General features: G+C 42.0%; 6 protein-coding genes across 6 annotated transcripts; 2 read left to right on the forward strand and 4 right to left on the reverse strand.

Annotated features, from left to right (window-relative positions):
- Nucleotides 1-3,326: 3,326 nt before the first annotated feature.
- On the reverse strand, nt 3,327-7,869 carry LOC141842923 (uncharacterized). Its single transcript, XM_074730910.1, has 7 exons — nt 7,788-7,869; nt 7,590-7,715; nt 6,545-6,771; nt 6,035-6,178; nt 4,157-4,374; nt 3,817-4,075; nt 3,327-3,637 (listed from the first exon to the last, which is right to left on the reverse strand). Exons 1-7 carry the CDS (start codon nt 7,867-7,869, stop codon nt 3,509-3,511), a joined length of 1,185 nt encoding a protein of 394 aa, XP_074587011.1. The 3' UTR covers nt 3,327-3,508.
- A 1,605-nt stretch (nt 7,870-9,474) lies between these two features.
- Nucleotides 9,475-10,335, forward strand: LOC141842927 (uncharacterized). The gene has a single exon (XM_074730913.1). The coding sequence runs from the start codon at nt 9,475-9,477 to the stop codon at nt 10,216-10,218; it is 744 nt and encodes a 247-aa protein (XP_074587014.1). The 3' UTR covers nt 10,219-10,335.
- Nucleotides 10,336-10,546: 211 nt separating this feature from the next.
- LOC141843467 (zinc transporter 10-like) lies at nt 10,547-11,500 on the reverse strand. Its single transcript, XM_074731522.1, has 2 exons — nt 11,072-11,500; nt 10,547-10,993 (listed from the first exon to the last, which is right to left on the reverse strand). The coding sequence occupies exons 1-2, from the start codon at nt 11,498-11,500 to the stop codon at nt 10,547-10,549; spliced, it is 876 nt and encodes a 291-aa protein (XP_074587623.1).
- A 1,485-nt stretch (nt 11,501-12,985) lies between these two features.
- Nucleotides 12,986-14,924, reverse strand: LOC141842924 (protein indeterminate-domain 7-like). The gene is made up of 4 exons (XM_074730911.1): nt 14,706-14,924; nt 14,308-14,492; nt 13,844-14,237; nt 12,986-13,756 (listed from the first exon to the last, which is right to left on the reverse strand). The coding sequence occupies exons 2-4, from the start codon at nt 14,462-14,464 to the stop codon at nt 13,189-13,191; spliced, it is 1,119 nt and encodes a 372-aa protein (XP_074587012.1). The 5' UTR covers nt 14,465-14,492; nt 14,706-14,924; the 3' UTR covers nt 12,986-13,188.
- A 2,066-nt stretch (nt 14,925-16,990) lies between these two features.
- LOC141842922 (uncharacterized) lies at nt 16,991-20,564 on the forward strand. The gene is made up of 4 exons (XM_074730909.1): nt 16,991-17,472; nt 18,329-18,517; nt 18,910-19,254; nt 19,346-20,564. Exons 1-4 carry the CDS (start codon nt 17,062-17,064, stop codon nt 20,282-20,284), a joined length of 1,884 nt encoding a protein of 627 aa, XP_074587010.1. The 5' UTR covers nt 16,991-17,061; the 3' UTR covers nt 20,285-20,564.
- A 127-nt stretch (nt 20,565-20,691) lies between these two features.
- Nucleotides 20,692-22,058, reverse strand: LOC141842926 (diacylglycerol O-acyltransferase 3-1-like). Its single transcript, XM_074730912.1, has 2 exons — nt 21,625-22,058; nt 20,692-21,488 (listed from the first exon to the last, which is right to left on the reverse strand). Exons 1-2 carry the CDS (start codon nt 21,982-21,984, stop codon nt 20,787-20,789), a joined length of 1,062 nt encoding a protein of 353 aa, XP_074587013.1. The 5' UTR covers nt 21,985-22,058; the 3' UTR covers nt 20,692-20,786.
- Nucleotides 22,059-26,016: the final 3,958 nt, after the last annotated feature.

Here is a 26,016-nt window from a genome sequence, read left to right on the forward strand (position 1 = left end):
GGGCAATTGTCAATCTAGTAGGCCCGATTTGAATTAGAGCTCGATCCCGACTATGTCCGAGTCGGGAGAGGTTGAACCCTGAAAAGGGCAATTGCTGATGGAGCAGGTCCGAGACTTGAATTTGAGCTCGATCCCGACTATGTCTGAGTCGGGAGAGGTTGAACCCTGAAAAGGGCAATTGCTGATGGAGCAGGTCCGAGACCTGAATTTGAGCTCGATCCCGACTATATCCGAGTCGGGAGAAGTTGAACCCTAAAAAGGACAATTACCGATAGAGCCAGCCTGAGACCAGAGAATATATGGAGGACTCAGGAAGTGGCCTACAAGGAGTATGATCATTAGTCATAAAGAAATTATAACAGAAAACACTTGGAAGTGTAGGGTCTAAAGAATGTCTACATCTCCACAATGACATGATATTGTCCACTTTGGGCCTAAGCCCTCATGGCTTTGCTCTTGGGCTCTCCCCAAAAGGTCTCATGTCAATGGAGATATCTTCCATCCTTTTAAACCCATGATCTTTTTCCATGTGTTATAGATGTGGGACTATGTTTGCACCTTTGCAACCCAACAATCCCCCCCTCAAACAAAGGACCACAGGCCCCCCCTCAAACGGAAAACTTCCGTTTGATGTCTGAATCCTTGACCCACCAGGACTTCCTTCCCCTCGGTCCACCCTGACCTACTAGGACTTCCTGCGGAAGGATAAGGAGTAAGTCGGGCTCCTAGGAGTCGACTGCAGCAATATGGGCCGAGACTCGATAAGGCCGCAAATGAGTAGAATTTTCAATCGAGTTAATTCTTTGCCCTCAGTTTCCTCTGCCGCTGACTTAGATGGTGACTCAAGGGACTTAGCAAATCTTGTCAGTATCTTTGATGGCAACGTCGGAGTAACGGGTTGATTTTGCGAAGCAGCTTGGACAGCGACTGTCACTGTGCGATTAAACCTTCTTAGTCATGGTGATGAGAGTTGGTCTGGTGGGATCGTCCATGGCACGCCTCAACCAGGAAGAAGAAGTTTCCCACAGACAGTGCCAAATTAAATATGTTCCTGTTGAGATGCGCTTCCGGACACATCACCACCCACCAATCTTCAACACCAAAGGAGGGGACCTGAGAACACAAAGAAAGCGTGAGAAGGAAGGCCAGGGGGTGCCCTGGCGTGACCACTCCGACGTCCAAGTCAATCGCTGGAGAAGACGAAGAAGAAGGAACTGCAGTGATGTATTGTATGTATGTGTGTGAGCGCGTGTACCTGAGGGCAGAGGGGGAGTGGTCTTTATATATGAGAGAAGGGAAGTCACATCCCATCTTAATTAAGGTGGTTGTCCCATCGTTAGTTATTATATTGTCAGGGAGATATGGAATGATTAGATTACAAGTCCCATCATTGACATATGATGGAATTGTCACTTCACACGTGGGTGTCAGAGCAACGATCATAATTAAGGGGTATGAGACTGTCAGAAGAAAGGATGGGAGCAATGGAGCAAGGCACTGAGAGGTGAAATTCGTATGAGTCGAATCTGGATCGAGACGGTGGAATCTGGCTGACGGAGAGGAGTTAGCTCAGAGTCAGGAGTCGGCTTGAGGACTTTGCCTGAGACTCGGCCTAAGGAATCTACTGAGGACTCGGATTCGGCTTGAGGAGTCTGCTGAGGACTCTGCCTGAGGACTCGGATTCGGCCTGAGGAGTCTGCTTGAGTGAGGACTCGACCTGAGGAGTCTGTTGAGGAGTCTGTTGAGGACTCTGCCTTGAGGACTCGGACTCGGCCTGAGGACTTGGCCTGAGTGAGGACTCGGACTGAGAAGTCTGCTGCGGACTCAGATTCGGGCTGATGAGTCTGTTGAGGACTCAAATTCGGCCTGAGAAGTATGTTGAGAACTCTGCCTGAGGACTCGGATTCGGCCTGAGGAGTCTGCTGAGGACTCGGATTCAGCCTGAGGAGTTTGCTGAGGACTCTGCCTGAGGACTCAGATTCGGGCTGAGGAGTTTGCTGAGAACTCTGCTTGAGGACTCGGACTCAGTCTAAGGAATCTGTTGATGACTCGGATTCGTCCTGAGGAGTCTGCTGAGGACTCGGATTCGGCTTAAGGAGTCTGCTGAGGACTCTGCCTGAGGACTCGACCTAAGTGAGGACTCGGACTCGGCCTGAGGAGTCTGTTGAGGATTCGGCCTGAGTGAGGACTCGGTTTCGGTCTGAGGAGTCTACTTGAGAACTCGGCCTGAGTGAGGACTCGGACTCGTCCTGAGGAGTCTGCCTGAGCTGGTTGACTCCTTCCTAGCTTGGCTGACTCCTTGCGGTGCTTGGCCGAGTGGATCGACGTCAAAAGTTAAGATTGACCAAGTGGATAGGACTCGAACGGTGCGGCTTGATTCCGTTATAACACCCATAACTTAGTATGATAATAGAAAAACAGAAGAAAAAAAACAAAAGTAAATTATTTCATATAATTCAGTATAAGCCTAGATTAATAGGATTAATTTTTTGCTCAGAAAATCATCATCTCTGATCAACATTGACAACTTTTGGATTATATATATGTTCATGGTACAATATCAAAAAGTTGCATAAACAAGCCATAACGATAGCGATATCTATTCTATCATCTGTATCTGCAGAATCCATAAAACCTAGCTATAGTAATTGATGTCTAAGATTACATGCAGAATCCTATAAATCCTAAAAGTTTTGCAGAATCTTCTAATGAATTTTTTTTTCCCTTCGTCTCCGACTATTTTCGACGTTCCTTGAGAAAGCAAGCGACGGCGAGCACGAAGCAGGGCAGCCCCAGCACGACCACTGGATGATTCTCGACGGCGTCGTGAGTGAGTGGGACGACGTGCAGCGACGACCTGCCATCGGCGCTGAGATACGCTGACGTCACGAGGCAATCCAACGCGACGGTCACCATCAGGAGCGCTATCACGACCGCTACCGCGTGGCCGGCCGCCGCCACCGCCGCCGTCCTTCTCATTCAAATCGCGATTACGACGGTAGAGGAGGGCGATGGTGGCTGTTATATCCATGGAAGGACGTGGGGGGCGAGAACTAATTAATATCCTTACTTGGCAGAGGACGTGCGAGGAGGAAATTAAATAATAATCGTACAATTTTGTTTAGTATTAATCGTGTGCCTAAATGGAGACGAACCGCCTCTGTGTTAGAATATTTTGTTAATTATAGAAATTTTAAATTAAAGATGAATATCTCATCTTGATTATCAGTATTTTTTTTTTATCACTCTGTCATTCATAAATTGGAACCTGAGGCATGAATTATCCATCGGTGATTGTTGCAAAGGTACTGACTGAATTGTACCAACAAAACTAACTCAATTTCAGTTAAAACAACTAAAATCGTAGCCATGGCAGAAAAATGCACGTACAAGAGATGAAACGAAACGAGCTCTCCTAGTCATAAAGAATTAGACATGTATGAAAAAGAATGAGATTTAACACAACTTTAGTGATACAGGGACAGTGGTTGCTGAAGCCGATGCGATTTCAGAAGTCATATTTTGTCCTCCCACTCTTCAAGATAAGGCAGAGCATATTGGGAAGATTGGAGGTTGAATTATACATGTTCCAAGCCTCCAACATCAATCGTTTCCTTGAACCCTTGAAATGGACAACCTGCAAGCCAAACTCATGCTGATGAACTAGCATGTAGGTTGAAGCTCAATGATAATAACTTGATAACAAGAACATCTCATGCAGAAACATACTTCAGTTGCCGTAACAACAAATTGTCATCTAACTACAACTCGATAATGATGAGGCATTATTGATCCGGTCAGTGCTACTATGCTTACCTGTACGTCCAAAGGCATGCCATGAAACTGGCCAGCGCCTTCAGGAGGGGTCCAGTTATAAACAGCACAAGGCAAAAAGAGAACTGAGACACCATTAAGCTCGCCAGAAAAGGCTTCATGTCTGTTGAATTTCTTAAGAGAAGATGGTAGATGAGATTTAACAACCCATGCAAGAGCTAACTGATCTCCAAGCATGCGTGAGGCCTGCATAAATTTTGAGCTGTATGCGTCCACGACTTCTTCCAAAAAGATTTTTGCTCTGCAGCAAAAACATTGCCCAACTTATTTGTAATGACAAGAAGGCCATCATAATCCTAAAAGATTTGTAACTTTAACTAACTTGTGTAATCCATCTGGGGTGCCCCTCACTGCAATGAATCCTGAGTTTAATGGCTGATTTTTGTTGTTCCGGAAAGTGAGAGCGACGTGAAAGTCAGGATATTTATGAAATATATGCCCCAGATCATCTACCACAGCAATATCAGAGTCAGTAAAAATGTAGTGACTAGAAGACCTTGAACTCTTGGGGTGTTCTTGAATTTGTGTTTCGAGAAATGCCTACATTAGGTCAACAACACAGAGAGTCATGTTCTGCATAAGATATTTGACTACATGACATTAAATATATATATATATATATAATATGCTGTGCGCCTTCCCGTGCTGCAGTATCTGCGACTGAGTGCGCGGGATGCCCGGATCACTTCTAGACGCCCCGACACGCGCTCAGTCATGGACGCTACACGCACAGGAAGGCGCACGGCATATCACCGGGTGTGTGTGTGTGTGTGTGTATATATATATATATATTTGGTGTTGAGAACTTCACTAACACAAGTACCAAAGAATTGAGAAATGAATAAAACATATTTCAAGTCCTGATATACTCCACGCTATATGATAAAGGCTTCCCAGAATAATTTAACTTCGGAAAATGATTCATTATTTAGCAATCCTGCTCACAAATATAGATATAGAGAGAGATAGATATAGATGGAAACACAGCCCTTTGAACTAATTAATTTCTTTCTCTTCATTCGGTAATGTTACCTTTTGTATGTTATAAATAAGTTAAACATTATTCTACCACTATAGTGTTGCTATCTTCATGCATCTGATAATAATCCCAATACTAATCCTCATACAATCTTTCTGTTTACAGTTTTCACATTAGCTTTCATCAGAATGCTTAGATAACAATAAAGAATAATTTAGGGGCTAATCCAACACTGATACAATTTAGATTTTACTCTCTCTCATATACACAAAATAATTAGTTTCTGCACAACCACCAGTAGATTCTTCACTCACAGCCATCCATAAACTCTCCATTTCTGGACTACTGTGTATTCCTTAATTTTTCTGGCATACACGCCGAAAAAAATCAAAAGAATTTAATAAAAACTTTTTGGTTCACTGCCTTGTAGTGAAATCTTTATTTTCGACGTATGGTTAAAATTTGTGGATTGTGTAAGTAGTATATTGATATAAATTGGGAAAATTATCCATTCGAAAATCTGAAGTTTCCACCTTCAATTTTTGACGGACATATACTACAGATGTCACTTAAAAACATGTGGATACACTCTCCTTACAAATACATCCTACTGGTATTACACACACTCTCACTGTGTTGAATAAAACTTAGCACAAGTGGCATCCACTTTAGCACCTTAATCTTCAAAAGGAGAAAAGAAAGTAACTACACATGTTGCCAAACTGACACAAGAACTAGAACAAAAATTGGTCAGCTCCCAACTGCCTACAAAAGCCTCTCCAGGCTCTGCACATCCATCTACCTAAATGACAGAGAATTTTAGTAGTAATTATGAAAATTCATCAAAAATTGTGAGTTTATAAATATCAAAAAGCCTAAGGGGGGATAACAGCCACCAAAGAACAATAGGTAATGTGAGAGATAATAATCATTATGGGCTACACAGTAATTCTTAGACAAGAAGATTGGTTGGTAATGTGAAACAATCTGCTTAAAAGAAAGAGTCTATTCCAAAAAGCATAGATTTTGATATAACTATCCTTAAAAACATAGAATGTCTTGGAGTAACCAAACATCACAGTCTATTCAATCTGCCAAACTAAATGAACGAGCACTTATGCTCAAGAAAGAACAGTAGAAGTATGCATTCCTCCTTCAAAATAATGAACCAGAAAAGATGAAAATCAAGAAATGCAAATATTGATTGATGGTGGATCTTACAATGTATGATTTGATTCTCTGAAGCATTAAATTTCCTCGCGAATAATCTCCAGGAATCGCTAGTGTTGTTGCTTGACTTCTTCTCAACGTGAATTTGGAAGAAGGATCAGTCAGTAGAATCACATTGCTATTTGGCATTGACACCTGCAGATTTCTATGTATAAGAAAAACAAGTTAACAAAACACCAAACATACATGGACAGAAAAGAACTTTAACGATTGAATTCCTATAATGAGCATTAGGAAACCATATAGTATAAAAATATAACTCATGTATGCCCCATATGACAAACAAAACCAGATAGTAAGTACTTCAACAGTGGTATTACATTCTTAACCTTAAAGAATTTCATTAATAAAAGCTTCCTTTTCAAACTTTTCCTTGGGTGTAGAAAATGTGACTTAAAGTAACAGAAGATGATGTTATGTAAATACATGACCTGGTGCCATACCTGACTACAAAATAGATGGATAGGGGTGGTAAACTTGAGTTCTACAAAGGCAAATTACCTGTATGAAGTCAATGAACGCATTAAGAATGGCCATAGATCTTTCAACTTTATTGTAGAAATTACTCCCAACAGTCACAATATCAGCTAATTTGTCATCCATCCTTGCCAAGTTTGATCCATAAGAATTGTTGTAAACTGTGTAAACAATTACAAAAGAAACCCTATCCCCAATCTGAACATCTTGATTTGATTTTAAAGAATGAAGCTTATTGATAGCTTTCAGACCTGTGAAAGAGACACATGATGAACAAAAATTCAAATGTGGCATAATTGATTGCATCCATTCTTGTTGCAAAATAGCACAAAGCACGTGCAATCAGAAACCCAATCACAAGCATCCACATGTCAGCTAGTGGCACATACATGGCAATTTAATTCAATGAGAAAAAAGAAAAAAAAAATGTGTAAAAGTGTTTGAAAATAGGACAACGATGCAAGAAAATTACAATTTTGAAGCTCAAGATTCAGAATTCATGTCAAGAACCATCAAAACATAGAACAAACTATTTACAATCTGTACAATGCTATAATCTAAAAATGATACGGTCATAAAGAAGCAGCTGATGTAAGAATTATATAGAGTAACTGGTTAAGAAGCATAGCACTCCACAACATACGTAGGCTATCCAAAAATCTAGGGATCACGCTTCGTAATAAGTTTAGAATATTTCTCTTTAGGGGAAAAACAAAGGAACAGAAAGGGAAAAAAATCAAATCCGTACACAAACAGTGGTCTAACTCAAGTTTTTGTTACTAGAACTAAGGGAAAGAATACTGGTCACTGGAACCAATAATCACGGATTATCAACAATTAAGAGAACTGCTTTAGAGATAACCCTAGGTCCAAAGTCTACACTGCCATATATAACATCAATAAAAACAGTTGTCCGATGTTGTCTTTGAGGCAATCATATACAAATGGAGAAAATTCAAAAAAAAAAAAAAAATTACCACAACAGGACGATATTAAACTACATCTAGCACAGCCACCATGGCTCATGAAAACCTTAAAAGTTTGACCAAAGAGAGGAAAAGCAGTATACCCTGACATTGGAGGCGGTTAGGCAACCCCAGTCCTGCTGCTGGTCCGAGGACAAGGTGATCTGATTTCTTAGGGCGACTTCTCTCTAACTCTACTTGGATTTGAGGATTCTGATAAAGTCTTGATACTACAAACCAAACACCATAATAACAAGTCTCAGAAAACGAGAGATCGAAGGAGGATGAGTTAAAATTGGCACCTGAAAGGAAGAGAGGGAGGGAGAGTATGAGGACGAGGAATAACAATAGAGGAGGCCGCTTCCGCCATCTGCAAATCTCCATTTCACAAGATGCGGCAAATCTGTTCGATAAAATTCCTCAAAGCGAAGAGGAAGAGAAGGTATTTGGGCCGGGCCGGGCCGGATTTAGAGGTTAAATTTAATTTAATCGGACACTACCAGGTCCATTACCAGCCCTAATATCTTAATATTCTCCTATCGCAAAAATTCCCCTCGCCGGCGACGACGATGGCGGACAAGCCGCAGCCGGTGCGCGTCCTCTATTGCGGTGTCTGCGGGCTGCCCGTCGAGTACTTCGAGTACGGTTCTGACTTAGAGAAGTGCAAGCCCTGGCTCCGCGTTCACTCCCCAAATCTATACCCCGATCTCCTCAAAGGTATCCTCCTTAACCCTTTACACCTTTCACCTTCCAATCCTTCACTAATCCTAAAATGTGGTCATTAGTGGAATCGGATACTGACAAGGCCGCTGAGCAGCTGCAGTCGATGGCGATATAAAATTAATTATTTAATTCAATTCTTTTAGGTATAAAATTAAGTAATGCATCGAAGAAGCTAGGTAAAAAATTTGCTACAGGAGCTTCTGTTGTCAAGGTGATCTGGCATTTTCCCCCCTTGATATGGGAATTAATTTTGCTTTTTCTAACACTTACGTCTATATACCGATTCATGGTCCAACTGACAACCAAGAAAGAACAGATTGATGTGCAAGGGAACATTGCATATGATATCGACATTGATGATATTGACAGTTCATTACAGAAACTTGGCCAAATGTAATATTTCTCATAAACAACATCTTTTGCTTTAAAATTTCATCAACATTTTCTAGTTGTATTTGTCCCAACTATTTGGAGTGCAAGGCAATATTACAAATTAATTAAATTATTTTTTTTATTACATTGTCTAATGCTTTCTTTTGCCTCCCTCTATTTTTACATCTTTCACTCTAAAAAATTTAACTCTTCTAATCATTAAATCTATTGATTGGTCGCCTTTGAACATTCATTTCATATCAACTTATTTTATCAACATTTTATCATTTACTCAGTTGCTCTTGAATAAATAATTTAATCTATATATTGTTTCAGCTTGGTTTCATATATTCATATTGTCTAGTTCTTAAACACACTTCAGTAAATGATGAAATTTGCTATCCAGCGGTCTCACATAGTCGATCCTACGATTATCTGTTGCAATCGTGAAGAATAGGCGGCCTAATTGATCAGTTGCAACATCCCACTCGAGTAACATGAAACTTGAGGTATTCGCTTAGAGTTTAAGAAATCAAATGGATCATGATCGGGACTCGGTTGTTGGATCACGCAGCCAATCGTTTTCGGCAGTTTATTCTGTCCATCTTACTTGTACTCCATTTAAGATGAATAAATAATCATTCAGCTAGGAAAATTTATAATTATTCAAAATATTAAGATACTCTAAAACAATTCATTCAATATTTTCCTCAATTTCTTGGCGTAATTTAAAACGTTGCCAGTGTTTGTTGAGTGGGCGCGAGCTTTCCATCCGGCAGTTGACTAGTTGTTTTCATCACCTTCTTCCTCACTCGCTCCTTTTCGCGCGCGCGCGCACACAGATAAATAAGCAGCTCCTCTCCGAATTATCTCCAAGAAGTTGAAGGAGGAGCGATGGCGGATCGAGCTGTCAACCCATGGTCCAAGCCCGACCTCCGACCACCGCCGCCCCGATCTGCCTCCCTCCCACCCACGAAATCCCAAATCAAAGCCGCCAGCAAATCCACCTCCTCCTCCGCCCGCCGAGGCCTCTGCCGCTCCTGCTGCCTCTGCTCCGTCGCTCTGCTCGCCCTCCTCATCCTCCTCGCCGCCATCGCCGTCGGCATCTTCTACGCGGTCTATCGCCCCCACCGCCCCGCCTTCTCCATCGCCTCCCTTCGCGTCGCCGCCCTCAACGTCTCCGCCGCGGGACAGCTGATCGCCTCCAGGATCGACCTCAATGTCACCGTCCGCAACCCCAACAAGAAGCTCGTCTTCCTCTACGACCCCATCTCCGTCTCCGTCGTCGCTGCCTCCGGCAGCGGCGTCGACGTGGGCGACGGCACGTTCGAGGGGTTCGTCCAGGAGGCGCGGAGCACGAAGATACTCTCCGCAACAGCGGCGAGCGGCAGGCAGCAGCTGGAGGCGGCGGAGGCCGCAGATCTGAGGAAGAGCACCAGTTTAATGGTGGACGTGGAGATGCGCACCAAAGCCGGGGTCAAGATCGGGAATCTGAAAACCAAGAAGATTGGGATCAAAGTGCTGTGCGAGGGGATCAACGCCGCCGTTTCAAGGGGGAAGGCGACTGCGGCGGCGGTGTCTACGGGCGGAGACTGCAAAGTAAAGCTCCGCATCAAGATTGGGAAATGGAACATCTAGGCAAAGACGAAGACTTGTACAACTTCAAAAGGATCGAAGGATTTGTTGAACGTTGGGAATTCTTTTTCCTGTTTTCTGTTGTTTGTGTAAATTTCATTCGCTTTAATTTTGTTATAACTTGCCTGAATTTGTTGTGTAAAAGCTTTTAAATTGTCTAGTGTTTGATAAGAGCGTAAATCATGATAAAAAAAAATACAACGTGAGCGAGCAGCAAGCTTTTCTCGATAGAGATCGAAGTGATGACAACAATGGCAATTTAGAAGGTTGAATCTGAATACTGAAAAACTGAAGCCGAATGGACACGCGCGTGGAAATCACTCGTCCCTTGTCAAGCCCAGATTGCGAGGGCCGACATGGCCGCGGCGCCCACGAAGAGCGCAAGGTACGACGCTACCTGATATCGCACGTTGCACCTCGCTGTCTGGCTCAAGAAATCCGCAGCAATCAGATCCACCAAGGCCATGTAGATCAGAATCCCCGCCGACGTCGAGTCCAACAGCCCCTCCACAACCAGCGCCGCCGGACTGCTCGCATCGTACGCCGAGGCCACGCCCGCCCCGACCGCGATCCCCAGCGGCGTCGTCGCCGCGAAGAACCCCGCCATCACCGCTGCCGCCGCTTTCTTGAACTGCGCCTGGGAAATGCATCCGCCCAATGCGAAGCCCTCGAAGAATTGGTGAAAGGAGAGCGCCACCAGCAGCGGCCGAATGGCGCAGGGGTTCTGTGACACGCCCAAGGAGAGGCCGATGATTACCGAGTGAGACACGATTCCCATCTCCAAAATTTAGACGTTAGAAGATGCAGAATTCGTTAGTTCATCATTGCGTGCCTCGTTCATGGAGTTTTGGATAACTGAGCATACCTGAGATACCACCACTTGCCGTACGTGAGAGGAACCGCCCAGGTTATCCTCCTCCTCGTGGTCGTGGTCGTGGCCATGGTGGCGGGTGGGTAGTTCGTCGAAGTGCGCATTCGCGTGGCTATGGCGGTGCTTCGCCGAGTGGGCGTCCACCCTGACGATGTGCATTGGATCATTTTCGCTCCCTGTCGACGTGGACCCTTCGTCCGTCGCCGCTGGAACGACAGCGATCCCCGAAGGGGATGGTGGCGTCTCCGCCTGGTGCTTCCGCTCGTAATACTGGGTACTCACGAAGTCAACGACTAGGGTGCCCAGCGCCGCCAGCATGGCGACGAAGCCGGAAAAGGGGAAGGCCTGAGGAGAAATTGATGGATATATGAAGAATCGGAGAGGGGGAGGAGGAGGCAAGGAACATGTTGTCATCGTCTGGGAATAAAAAAAATGTCATCCAGTAAAAAACAAGAACAAGGTTGACACAGGTTACCGACGGGATCCGATCGCCGTACTCAGTTATACAGGAGTGTGGGGGCATCAGGATCGTCCGTGTGTCCTCGGATTACGGCGCCATTGCACTGCGTGACCCAACCATGTCGACATCGTGGCGACTGGTTCAGAGGGTGAATTCAAGGCGGAGGACAGCATGGAGTTCATAGATCTGTCAACGTAGGAAGTTTTCTGAGCGAGACTGTCGACACGAGGCCGCCGCACTCTGTCGTTAGCCCTTTCCCACAAGATTTTCATTCTTCAGTTTGCATGGTATGTGTTGCTGTGTTTCAGCCCATTCACTGTGGACTCACTCCTTTTTTTTTCTTTTATATAAATGATTTCTAGTTCATTAATTCATCGATAAGACCAGCTGATGAATTAGTCGAATTGCATATGTGGCGGGGACAAGTAACATACAAGCGGATTGTAAGTCAAAGAGGAAAGAAGATCATCTCTGGACAAGGTCGATCCAAAGCAGCTCAATCAGAGCACTGAGGTGTCAACGTGCTAAGTCAAAATATGCTTCAGTATGTCGAGGCAAACTTAATAGGTATTCGATTCATTTAATTCGGCCACTCTTGACTTTTTCAGTTTGACTATGTCAGACTCTTTCAGCTCAATCACGCCCTACTCCTTTAACTAGATCACGTCCGACTCTTTCAACTAGACTCCTTCCAGATACCTCCAAATGCGATCACTAACCCCCCTTAGTCATGGGGAATACAGATGCTGTGATAAGCGGAGTACATGGAGTGATTGGGATATGAATAAGAGCATGTGGATCTACGTGGCAATCCCACAGTCTGAACATGGAGTTTATGTTTCAACTTGATCATGCCCTACTCTATCAGCTCGGCTATGCTAGACTTCTTCAACATCATAGGGAATATGGATACCATGATAAACGAAGGACGTGGAGTGGTTGGGGTACGAATATGAGGGTGTGGATCTGCGTGGTAGTTCCACAACTAATTAAACGTGGGTTCATACTTCTCTCCCAGTAGATGGTATAAAAGAGAGCCCACTTTCAAGAGCATAGATACACAGACAAACCATTAATCTTTCTTTTACTTTTTACTTTCTACCCTTAAAGACTTTACTTGATTGTTTAATTAAGTTAAGGTATGCTTTGTCTTCGCTTCCATTCTAACTCTCATTGAATTGTACAAAGATCTACAAAATCATCCTTTATCAAATCATTAGAACCCATCAACCTCAAAGATAACTCATCGATAGTTGATCAATATCCTTGATCTCCGATAGAAACAACGTATTAAATTGAAAATCAACCCATTCATTAGGTATGCCTAGATGTATTCCTTCGATAGCAGCAATATTGTATTCATATGGGAATTATGTTTTACTCATTTACTAGATTTGCAGTCATATATCAAACAGAAAGGAGAGAGTATGAGGTGAAAATTAACTGAAAAACGCCTCCAGCTGTGTCAGTCTACATTTTTTCCCCCTTTTGATAATATGACCCTAATAAAATATATGCTTAATTATGTGCTCGATGTCTTATATATGTAGTAAATAAAATAGGCAAGGCCGCCAATTATTGGGTGTGCTAGATCTCTTTAACTGTAAACTAAATACTAAACTAACTCCATATGTGTCGCTAATTAACCGTGCCATGGCTTCTTACTTTGTTGATGCTGCTGCTGCTCCAGCCCATGAAGTTTAAAGATGCTCCTTTGTGGGAGTCCCTGTAACCCTAAGAAATCTCTTGTCACTCCATGACATGCAATTCCCTCCATCCCCTCAAATGCATCCCTAAAACAAGAGCCATCCATTAATTCTGGAGCAGTGGTTGATGTCAGAGAGCTCATAACCATGTTTTCCACACGCCCACCATGGCCTACAAACATTGCAGATGAACTGATTAAGTTTGAAGGTCTGCTCATGGTTGCACCCATCTCAGATGCCTTCTGAAGCAGTGCAGTGGCTGACATGTGAGGGGATAGATTGTAGTTGGCTGGAGGATGGTAGATTGCAGCATTAGTGAGCTGGTCTATTTGGGTCAAACCAGAGCTGCAGGATCCCTGCCATGGAGGGAGCTGCTGCTGGAGGTGGAGGAGGGAGGAGGGCGAATCTTGAGGAAATTGCAGTGGAGACTGGTGATGCTTGACACTTGCGGTTTCCTTTGCCAGTGCATCACAGAAGGCCCTGTGAGTGATGAAGCTATCCTTCCTTGAACGAATGATAGAGTTGCTTCAATATATAATTGGACATATGATCGGTTGATTATCTTTGAATTAGTAGATGTATGCTAATTACCTCGAGAAAAGGGTGCCACACTCGCATTTGTATTCCTTGGTGCCACAGATCTTGGAGTGAGCCTTCCAGTCGGACTGAACGGCATACTTCTTGGAGCACTTGTCGCACTTCCACTTCTTCTCGCCGTGCTTCCTGCTGAAGTGCTTCTTGATTCCGGTGAGGTCCCCAAGAGCCCTGGCAGGGTCATGGTGGACGCAGCTCGCCTCCGGGCACACGTACACCTTCTTCCTCACCATCTCCTTCCTTTGCTTCAGCTTCCACGGCAGGTTGTGGCCTCGCCGGTGCAGCTGCAGGTTCTGCTCCCTTTGGAATCCCTTGCTGCAGATCTCGCACAAAAACCTGTTTCTGACCATCAGGGTCTGGGGGGACAATGCCACCACCTCAGCCTCTGGGTCTGAATTCATTACCAAACTACTAAAATTAGTGATTCGAAAGGAGAATTAAAGAATGAAAATTAAATTGACCTGGATTTCCTGGCAGGTTCCTCTTTTTCTTGTTTTGAGCTGGATTGTTAGAGGAGAAGCTTGCTTCTCCGGAGGCAGCAGAGGTGAGATTGGACATGTTCTCTTCCACCATCGCCAACTCGTGCTGCTGCTGGGTTATTCTCATCCCTTTCATCATCTTTTTGGCTTAATATCGTTCTCCAAACCTGTCGAGGCCATTAACGAGTCACAGATATCAGATCAACAAAAACAAAGAGAGAGAGTACTGTTAAATTATTCCAAAGCAGAGGGGGAAAAGGTAGTATGCTCATGGATCGATCTCAAGGGATATTCCATGATTTATACACAGAGAAAACCAAAAACTACAAATTAAAACATAGAATAAGACTTGAAGATGACACTATCAGACTGAACAATACCAGAATCAAAACACAAAAAGCTCAGTAATAGGAAACCAGGGGGACACAAGAACCACTCCCAAAAGTGCAAATTAAGGGAAAGAATCGTGGAGATGGAGAGAATTTGGAAGAGGAGGGAGATCTGGATGAGGGAAAAGAAGTAGATGTGAAATCCTCCACCACTGCATTATAAATACAGCCACCAGACTTGACGTTGCATTTCGTGTCTTTTTCCCTGCCTAAAACACTTAATTGCATGCAGTAAGGAGAAAAAACATGGCCTGGTCTTACACGCATCGCTCGCTATTTATTATATCATTGGGAGAATATTCAGTACCATGGGCGGAAGATTTACAGCTTTACAGCATCAAGAGTTGGCTCGACCACTGTTCATCTTAAGGAGAAAGCTCTTGCAGCAGTGAGTGAGTATAGTTACCTTAGCTGACTCCAATTCTGCTCTGCTTTCAGTTTTGGCTTTTGGATCTCAACAATGTTATTAAATTAAAAATTTCCTTTTTGTTGTGTGTTATTTTTGGGTGTGTGAAAAGACGAAATGATGGGGGAGTTGATTTAGTTGACGATGAGAGCAGTGGGGAGAAAAGCAAGGCACCAGCTTTTTCATACTTTTTCTTAGATTACGTTAGAATGATTGGAGATTGATTGAGCTCAACATTGGCATGCTCGTGTCTTATCAGTTCTTTACAGATCATTATTTCTTTATTTGAATGCATCTCATTGATTGGCTCTTTGATCTTTGACCAATTCATCTACAAATATGGGCATTCAAAGCTTATAGCAGCATTTTCATTACCCGTTCTCGATCATATTTTTCTGTCAGATCATTGGGTTTTCAAAGTAATAAGATTCACATCAATAATCTTGTTTTCAGTGTGGTCCGATTCAATTTAATGAAAGGATAAGTTTTTATATGTGCGTGTAACAATTTCAATCAGTTTTTTAATTCGGAAGCGAACACGGCTCTGCGTCCAATAATTGTAATTGAGATTTGAACATGAATACTTAGATAAATCATTGAACATTTTACCACTACATCATTGCTCGAGAAGTAACATTGAAGGGCAAGGGTTCGAATCCTGGCGAAGTCAGGTAATACCCTTCTGCGTCGTAACCAACTGCACTTTCTCGATTTACCTCTTCACAGATGGTCGTGGGGCCGACCGTGTGGGGCCGCTAAGGTGGCGGATCCACCTTTTGCAGAAGAGAAGCAACATTGAATCTTATCCAAGATAAGCTTTCGTTTGATACTTAGCTTGAAATCAATCAATCAAATTTTAGAGGGGCAACTATTAAGTCAAGTCTTGTATTATGTCATCATCTCAGTCTTGTATCTATTAACTATGTCTTTTATCAGCTATTTATCTTTACTTTTAAATAATTAAAATATACTATCAAATCGATCAGCCAACTATTGCATCCTAACAAGGTCATATATCAAAATTGAGATTATTAGCTGCTTAACACTAATCAAGATAAAAAAAAATAACACTCGAGAAGGGTTTAATTTCATCAAAAAGATTTAAACAACATATCAAAAATATAATTTTTTAATGAAAATTGAACATGTATTTTTCGTGAATTAAATTAAATCCCACACAAAGTAAAGCAAGAAAAATGCTGTATATATATATATTTATTCCCGTTACGTCACTATAATCGACTACAGCCACCGACAGGATGCCCATTTCTCTTTATCCATTCCTTTTATTTATTATTTGCTAACAACTCCAAAAGAATCTATTTATTCGCATTTATGCGTCAGTAGTTATTTTTTATTTTTTATTTTACAGAATAGTATAAAATTTCCCGACATGAAGAGTCAAAATATTATTTAGGATTCAAGTCAAATGGTGGAAAATTATTCAGACCAATCATATACTTGGGAAACCTATTATGAGGACGCGTGCATAGCAGTTGTACCCAAACTTTTTTCTGCGTCGAGTCAGCGCACGGGCCGCGTCGCCACTCGCTGTCGCGTCGTCGTCGTGCACGAGACGACACAGCCCATATCGCGATCACGAATTGACTCGACCCATCACCGTCCACGTGGCACTCTTCAAATTTGGAGGTCGATTTGCGCTCGTGGATATCAATTTTTAGTATCGCATGGAATAAAAGATTTTTTTTATTTAATTCGCATGCGCTGGAAATTAGCCGGCGCACGGGCTGCTCACGTGGGAGGAAACCGCCCACGTCGCGTAACGCGGCATCCCCTGCCGCAAAAGGAACAGGAGGGAGGAAGACTCCGCCTCCTCCAGGCTGTTGATTCTATAGATAGAACGGCAGCAACTTGCGATACTCTCCGCATCGAATCGGGGCTAGCTGCGAAATCGAGGACGAATTAGTGGAATCGATCGATATGGTGGTGAAGACGATGATGAGATTATCCCCGCCGTCGCCGGAGAATATGCGTATGCGGAAGAAGTTCAAGGTCTGCGTGAGGGTGGATGCCGTCGAGGGCCTTCCCTCAGCTCTGCCGGGGTCAGGCGCGGCGGCCGCTGTCGAGATCGAGTGGCGCCGGCGGCCGTCGCCCATGGTTGTCGGTGCGCTCTCCTTCCTCGTGGGAAGAAAGAAGCCGGAGCGAGGGGTCACGTCGAAGAGGATTGTGGAGGAGGAGGGCTTGAACGTCGCCGCCGCTCGTTGGGGCGACGGCGACCAGGAGAACAGGTTCGAGAAGGTGTGCCGATTTCGCGACTCCGATCTGGTCGCCGGTCCGATCGACGGACTCGATTCTTGCAGAGCGTGGGAGGTCTCCTTTACTGTCCTATATGTGAGTTATTATGATTTTTTCCATTAATTTGAACTTCTGTGCAATTGAACATTCTGTTCTATACTTCACCAAGAAAACATTTAACATTTTGATGATTGTTAGTTGTTCAATTAGCTGATTTTGTTAAATCCGATGGAATATATTTTCCAGGACCCAAACCGATTTTATTTTTGAACTCTACCTAAAATACCTAAAAGTCTCGCACCAATGACATATCTTCTATCGTGGACTTTTTATCCCAACAGATTTTAGATGTGTTTATCATGACAAAGACTGGTCAATTCTTATCTTTGACCGTTTACATTCAATCGCTTGGTACAGGAACATTAACAGACCAATCTTATTGGTTTCAATTTGAAGCTTATGTATTAGTAAGAAATTTAATATGCGATTCTTAAATCAATCGATGAGCAATTTGAAAATTGACAACAACATCATTGTTTTAAATTATAGGGAAAAAAAGGGAACTAGAGAATTAGACAATCTCTGAACTGGAAAAAGTTTCTCAAGCTTTTCTGTAGACTGGGATGCGAACTTGTCCTAAAATTTTACCATGATTAAATTCACTTTGAATCTTTTTTTTTTCTGGTTTTTGATACTATTTGCTGTTATTCTCTTAAGTCGATATGTACTAGTTTGTTCTTTTATCAACTTGTTTATTTGGCTTTAAGGTCTTCACTTTGCTTGACACAGTTTCCTCGTTTTATAATAGCTCTGTAATAATACATTCTTGAAGAAATGCGTTGAATTCTAAAGATTTCTTTGAACTGATGAACTCCTTTGACTGAAGTATTTCCATTCAATAGATTCTAGTTTCTTTCAATTTGTTTCTCAATGTCTAAATTTACTTCTTCAGGGAAATAGTGATGATGGAGTTGAGGTGAAGGAACTTGAAAGAATCGGAACAGCAACGGTAGACCTAGTTGAATGGGCTAGGGAATCCCTGTCCCAGAAAACAGGAGGAAGGGCAGAAAAGAAGGAACTCAAGAAGCGATTACCCATCTCCTTAGGAACGGACAGCTTGTCAAGTTATGGAATGCTCTATGTAAGATTCCTTCCCTAGTCCCTACTTCTGCGCGTTCAGATGGACAATAGATATCACTTTCTTAGCTTTAACACCAAAATAGTTTGGAGGAACTAGGAATTCAAAGCTTTCTTCAAGTTAGCATCACACTGGACAAACCATAACAATCTATTTTATTCTGCATCTATGACGTTAACTAGAACTTCTTTCTTATGTATGAATAGATAAATATGAGCTTGCATTTGTTGGTCTTTCTGAGTCTCGACACTACAAATTACCTTTTGCAATAGTTGAACTATAGGATATTCGAAATTCTTTTAGAGCAGGAGTAGATCTTCGAGTCAAATACAAAGAACTTCTATTACGACTTCTTTTCATTGTGAATTTTTGAGCTAATTTTAAGGATGCTGCAGGTTACTGTCAGTTTCACTGAGGTCAGTACTGGCAACGTAAAACCGAGTTCATCAGCCAATGTAGAAAACACCCAAAAAGAGCAAATGGGCCGACAAATTGAGAGATCCAATTCAGGAAGCTCTGACAGAGGAAATACAGAAGATGATGACATATTGTCAGGTAATGGTAACCGAAGTCACACTGCTAGCAGCAGTGGAATATCAAGCCCAGAGCCAGAATCTACTTCAAAGAGATGGTTCAGCTGGCGTAAGAAGAGCAAAAGTAGTTTTTCATATAGGGATCTTGATGGAGAAAGCAAAAGGACTTCCTTGTCTCAAGAACTCTTTTTTTCTGATAACATCAATGTAAGCAAACTTTTTCTATAACTCATTTCTTAGATCTTACTGTCGTAGGGCTGGTATTGACAATTATAATTGCCCTTCATTGTGTTACCAGAAAGGATCGTCGGGGGGCTCTAGTCAAGATGATATTGATCCCATTGGTAGATGGACAAGTGAAGAATTTGTGAGCAGGGACAAACAAGCAAAACTCAAAGTTCAAACATTCTTTGCTTCCATTGATCAGCGAGATCCAACTGCTGGAGGAGAGAGTGCTTGCACAGCAATTGTCGCAGTGATTGCTGATGCCCTCCACAGAAGCGATCTGAATACTCCAACTAGATCAGAATTTGATGCACTTATCAGAGAAGGCTCATTGGAGTGGCAAAAGTTGTGCAATAACAAGTCATACATCGAGCGGTTTCCAGACAAGCACTTTGATCTCGAGACGATATTGGAAGCGAAAACCAGGCCTATATCCATTTTACATGATAAATCTTTCATTGGGTTCTTTCAACCGGAGAGCTTCAAATCATTGCATGGCTTAATGTCATTCGATGACGTTTGGGCTGAGATAGTAAGCGACGATGCAAGAGACGGTAAGGTCTACATTATTAGTTGGAATGATCACTTCTTCATTCTCAAGTTGGAAGCAGACGCATACTATATTATGGATACTCTGGGAGAGCGACTACACGAAGGATGCCAGAAAGCTTATGTCTTGAGATTCGACGATACCACAGAGATGTATCTTTGCTGTGAAGAAAACAAGGGAGCTGAAGACAATGAAGAGCTAATTTGTAGAGGGAAAGACTGTTGCAGAGAGTACATAAATAGATTCTTAGCTGCTATACCATTGCAGGAGGAGTTGGAACTGGAAAAGAAAGGGATCGAGACCAACACATCCCTCCACCAGAGGTTGCAGATCGAGTTCCATTTGACTCAAGCTTCAACTGATGGAGGAAGTGACGGTCATTTGAATTGTAATGACTGTTGGACTAGCACAGTAATGAATCCATGGACCACACAGGGAGAAACAATATTACTAGGGATATAGATTGGATTGACAAAGTTATAGATTGGAACTGACAAACAATGTGAAAACACCAAATACAAACTGTTTGGACACGATTGTAGAAGAGAAGTTAGCCACCACATCGAAGTAGTGGTTGCGTGTATGTAAATTAATGCCTTCTTCCGAGAAGGTTGTGCCAATCTTCAAGGCAGACTCTCTGTTATGGTTGGCATCGGTAAGTTAATTCGAGACACCATTGAAACGAAAAGTGTGCAGTGCATTTTGTTCAATTATTCAATGGAGTTAATCGATTTTGTCAAAATTGTTGCGTACTTTCTTGTTGCAATCTGGTCGCTAAAGAAGTAATTATTTCCAATTTCCTCTCAGAATCCTCATAGCTTACTCCATTATATCTTCTGGAGAGGGTTTTTCTTAACCTCAATACAAAATGATTCTCAATCTCAGCTTTTCTAATAAATAAATAAATAATTATGAGAGCATAACAATCAAACAATGAGAAAAGAAGATAAAAAAAGAAGTTATTCTATAATTTACAATGATGCCATTCCAAGCTCCTAGGATGCCACCGGACTTGCGCCTTCTTCTCCACGAAAAATTTGGCTACGATTGTTCCAACATCTTCTAATCCGACACCAAGGCACAGAGGGTTCCTCGGAGCAATGGCTTCATCGGGGTGATTCACGACTCGTACATTCGGCCCTTCCTTGCACTTGCCCATGCACTTGCAGCCAACAACTGCACCCTCGCTCCCAATCTTCTTGTTGAATTCCTCCATTAACTCCAGTGCTCCGGACCTTTTGCACTTGCCTCCTATGCACACTTCGACCTTGTTCGCCGGCATCTCGGTCGCGGGCGCGGTGCGCTTCGAGCTACTGCAAGAGCCAATTGTTGCTACGCTGTAGTTGCTCCTATCTTGCGGTGGCTTTTGTGCGTTATGATGCTCTGTTTCTTCCACTGGTTTGGGCTGAGCTGCAGGGGCGATCGGTAGGCTTTTGGACTCGGGTTCTTGAACAATAATAGAAGCTTGGTGGTTGTTCATAGTGACAACCTCGCCGTCGCACTCGCTGTCGCTGGATTCTGAGGAAGAAGAGCTTGTGGATGATTCATTGCAGCCTTTCTTCATCGCAGCCTTCGTTGCCGCCTTCTCTTCCTTTCTCTTTCTCTTCATCTCTTTTTCTTGCGCTCTTAGCTGCTTCAGTTCTGCCATCAAAAGTTCTGCTGCTTCCTGATTTCAATCAACAATAGCACACCAGACAAAAGAATTCAAGTTTTCGGAATACAAAAGGAAGATTCAACTGAAATTTTAAGAATTTTCAACAAATTCCTAATTAGCAGTTTTCCAAAATGAATCTAAATCTCACCGTGATCATCTTCCCCTCGGCTTCCGCAGCGAGCCCTTGGCTCGCATCGACGCCGCCGATGCCCATCGAACACAGCGCCGCAAGATCCTTAGAAAGCCCCTTCACCAGCTTTGCCTTCTTCTTCTCCTCCTTCTTGCACTTCCCTCCCCCGCACCGGACCGGCGAGGCGTAGTACTCGAGGTGCCCCACGTCTGAGAACGACGCCGATAGCCCCATGCTCCGACCCGAAGCACTAACCCTCCTCGCGAAGCGCGCCCTGGATGGGGCAGCAGTGGGGATGGATCCTGTAACAGAAACGCGAATCGGCAGAACGCCGGAGACGGCCGCGGTTCGACGGGGCACGACGCCGGAGAACTCCATCTCTCAGGCTTCGATTCGATGCGTGTCGTCGAAGGAGAAGAAATCGATGGACGCCTGTGGCTTCGCAAGCTTCGTTTGGGCTTATTGGTAGGTGGAAGACGACACGGTCCACGCTGTTAGATTTTTAATGGTTAAGGGTGACGTGTCAAATACGTTGACCAAAGAATTCTTTTCTTTTCCTGGCACGTGGGCGGCCGCAGCCGCCCACGACGCACTCGTTGAGTCCGCCTGTTCTAGTTTCATGTGGATCGTTGGATTGATCAGTTTGGATTTTAACGATTTAGATTTAAGACATCGTGGAATTAAATGATCCTTGAACCGGTCAATCCGAAGAACTACAAATGATTTAATATAAGCATTTGTGGAATTAAATGTGGAATCGTAACAAAGGTGTGAATTAGCTTAGTTGGGGAAAACGTTTTTCATATTATTATTGAATAAAATGAAATTGTCGATGGAAACAGAAAAAAATTAAAATGTTTTCTTTTCATGAGCTCAAATTTTCTAGATCCCAGATTATTGGCTTATTTAAAGTTGTTCGTTTAATTAACCTATTGAACAAATATAAATAAAATTTTACACTGAATAACAAGCTGAATTAATACATAAGTATCGATGAGGTATTATTATAATCCAGAGATGATTATTATAAAGAAAAATCATTTAATGGAATGTAGAAGAACTCTACAAGTTCTTTCTTCTACCGGTGATTTTTGACAACTAAATTACAGATCTCAATTGTCATGTTCCATTTTCCGTTAAAAATTTTCCACGTAAATTTGTATGTATTTCTTTATTTTTTTTATTATCTATTTTTGTCCTAATCTAGTAAAGTTTTTCACTTCCTAACGAGCCCAGGATTGCCCATATACCTGGAAGTATCATTAATTGTGAGAGTTTGAAGTTGATAACCAGATGGTATCTTCCCCAGTTGCTGAAGTTATATGACAGATTTATATAGCTCAGGAAGTTCAAGTCTGCCAAACTATTTGGAATCTTTCTGGAGAACTCATTGATTGATAGGTCCAGAGATTCTAGTGATTGATGGAAGTTTTCGAATCAAGAATTCTAAAACCTTATGAATTAAAAAAAAATTAGAAAATATATCTAGCATCGTCAAAACATATAGTGACAATTAAATTGAAATTGAAATGGTGATGGACAAAATAAATATGACTTGAATGTAGTGGAATCACTATCTTCTCTATGTCATCCGATGAAATCTATTTTTATAAGGATTAAAGTGATGACATCATACTCACCTCACTAATGAAAAATAAGACGATCTTGTAATGTTCTGTTCTATGGAGACCATATCTTATATATAGCAATAAACCCTAATTTTATTATCAGTCCATCAATAATAACAGAATAGATTAATAAATTTTACACATATAAACTCCAATAACACAAACTCTAATTATCATTAGTTAGATCACGTACTTAATGAGTTTATATTGCAATGACATAAACCCATATGCTTACAAATAACATATAAGCCCATCAAATATCTAGATAAAACTTAACAATCTCTTGAAACTTGGGTTACATGTGATTTATGTACAACACACACGAGTATTCTTTAGTTGATGCTAACAATGCCAAATTTTATGAGTAAAGAATACCCCTTTAAAATAATTTGGATGCGATCAAGATATAGATATGTAACATGAAAATTACATGAAATATGATTTGTACATGTCAATTTCCAATTGATCCTCCTGATGATTGATAATCATCATTTTGTTGTAATAATTAGACTCCTATATTCGAACTTTTTTTATTTTCTCGTGTCTTAAATTCATGTTTATATTATATTTCACGAGTTGAATTATTTTTGGGCTTTAATATACATTATCTTATATTTGTAGTATTTTATATTAATTATTTGAATTAATGCGATTTTTGTAGGTAATCAAGGAGCCAAGGACTCGAGTAATCGATCCAAATTGAGCTCAAATTGAGTATATACTCAATCCAAGGAATGAGCTCAAGGTTGGAAGAGATCCAATCTGAACCAATACGGACCGTGCATCCAAGAACCGAGGCGATCTAAACTATCCGTTAAATCTAGATTTAGTCCATCCAAATTAATGGAGAGTAGATCTTAGTCATAGATCAAGATATATAGCCTTGCATCGCTGATCATCGGAGATCTGTTCACCACCAGGATCAAGGGGATTACCCTTTCCTATCCATCCCATCTTCCTCTAGCGATCCATCTTCCATTCCATCCCCTGGCACCATCATTTGGGGCTCCACCTTTATCTTGTCGAAAGATATTTTTAGGTGTTCAAAGGTTTAGTGGGTAAAGGACATCAGCAGTAAGTAGCGAATGAGATATAAATCAACTCAACATAGAACTATATATTATATATCCGCCATTGCAATAAGTAGATGACTACCAAAGTCTCACTGCAATCCAGAACATTATATGCATTCCATTTGTTCTTGCCCTCAAGGACAGTGTAGATGTCATAATACAATGAAGAGGAAAATCTTATACAGACAAGCAAAAGCTTTTTGTGAGTTCATGTGGAAGAGGCTTTAAGGTTGTGGATTCTTGAATTGGACTGTGATGCTTGATGGAATGAATTCCTGCAGGATTGTCCAATTTTCACGTTGGTTGCATACCAAGGATGATATTCGCTTTCTTATACTCTATTGTAGAAATTTAAACGGTAGACAAACCTAACATTAACCGTTTATTTTAGATATTATTTAAAAAACTTAAGTTTCGTAGGTCTAAACCTCAAGCAATTAAAGAACGGATAAACCAAACCGTTATCGCACACTCCTTACTAATATTATATCCGATACCACTCATTACATATTATATTTGGTCTGACACGGGATATAAACAGATTGACCCCCCACACCGTATTTTATCTGATTGATCCATTTTAATTGTTCGTCGGCGGTAAAGAAAAGAATCGAATATTTATAAATAAATTTGATATTCGGATTTAAGTAAGAATTTATTCATTCAATACATATAAAATTATTTAAATAATCAAATTTGATAAATTTATTAATGTTCACGAATAATATTTATGAATATTTTTGAGATGATCTGGTAGGAATATTTAGTAATGACGTAGATATCAGAATTTAGTGATGACATGGATATCGGGTACAACGAGAAGCAAGAGAATTGAAAAAGAATAAATAAGCATTCATCGAGTAAGGAAGCCACGATATCTCCTCAGCATTGTGTCGAGCTCTATCAGGTATCGGAATGCGACCTTAAGTATTGAGTCGATCTCATGACTTAGTTCAAGCCTCAAGAGCCGACCTCAGGAGCCAAGCTCATGACTTGGTGGTCCCAGTATCACACGTCGACCTCATGACTTGGTCCCGGCCTCACGAGCCGACCTAATGACTTGGTCCCGGCCTCACAAGCCGATCTCATAACTTAGCTCGGCGATTCATACATGCTCAGCTACATGCTCTCACAGCCCGACCACTCATATAAATCAGTCACATATCTTCTGATCTCATACGTCAGCTCGGCCATTAACGGGCAAACGCGCTAACTCCTTCTCCTTGGCTCAGACTTATCAGCTCATATAAAAGGATAAGGATAGTGACCAAATTCCCAAACTTGGTCCCCTAAAATACTGTACACGTATGTGTACAACCGTCGGATGAGGATAATCAACATTGCTGAACCGTTGGATGTTTGAAAACCATCAGATGAGATTGGGCCGCTATTGACGCAATAACAGCCAATCACACACGTCAAGATCCAAAGATCACGTCCCTCTGCTACTATATAAACCCCGCAGGTATAAAGAAAAATCTATCGAAAATTCTTTAATTCTACATCCTACTTCTTCTAGTTCTCTTCTGAGTTGAGTGTCGGAGTGACCTCACCGGGAATTCCCGACGTCCTGCTAATCCGCTCATTCAGTTCTTCTTCCTCAGGTTCTTCTCGGCGACGGAAGCAATAAAGGTTGAGGTGACACATTATTGACTAGTGGCTTGACCGTCGTCGGTATCGAGCCGGAACATGGGACATCATATTGAGTT

This window comes from Curcuma longa, chromosome 12 (assembly GCF_044706935.1).
Source record: "Curcuma longa cultivar G26 ecotype Majalengka, Jawa Barat chromosome 12, ITB_CL_G26_1.1, whole genome shotgun sequence".
In the NCBI taxonomy this organism is placed as follows: Eukaryota; Viridiplantae; Streptophyta; class Magnoliopsida; order Zingiberales; family Zingiberaceae; genus Curcuma; species Curcuma longa.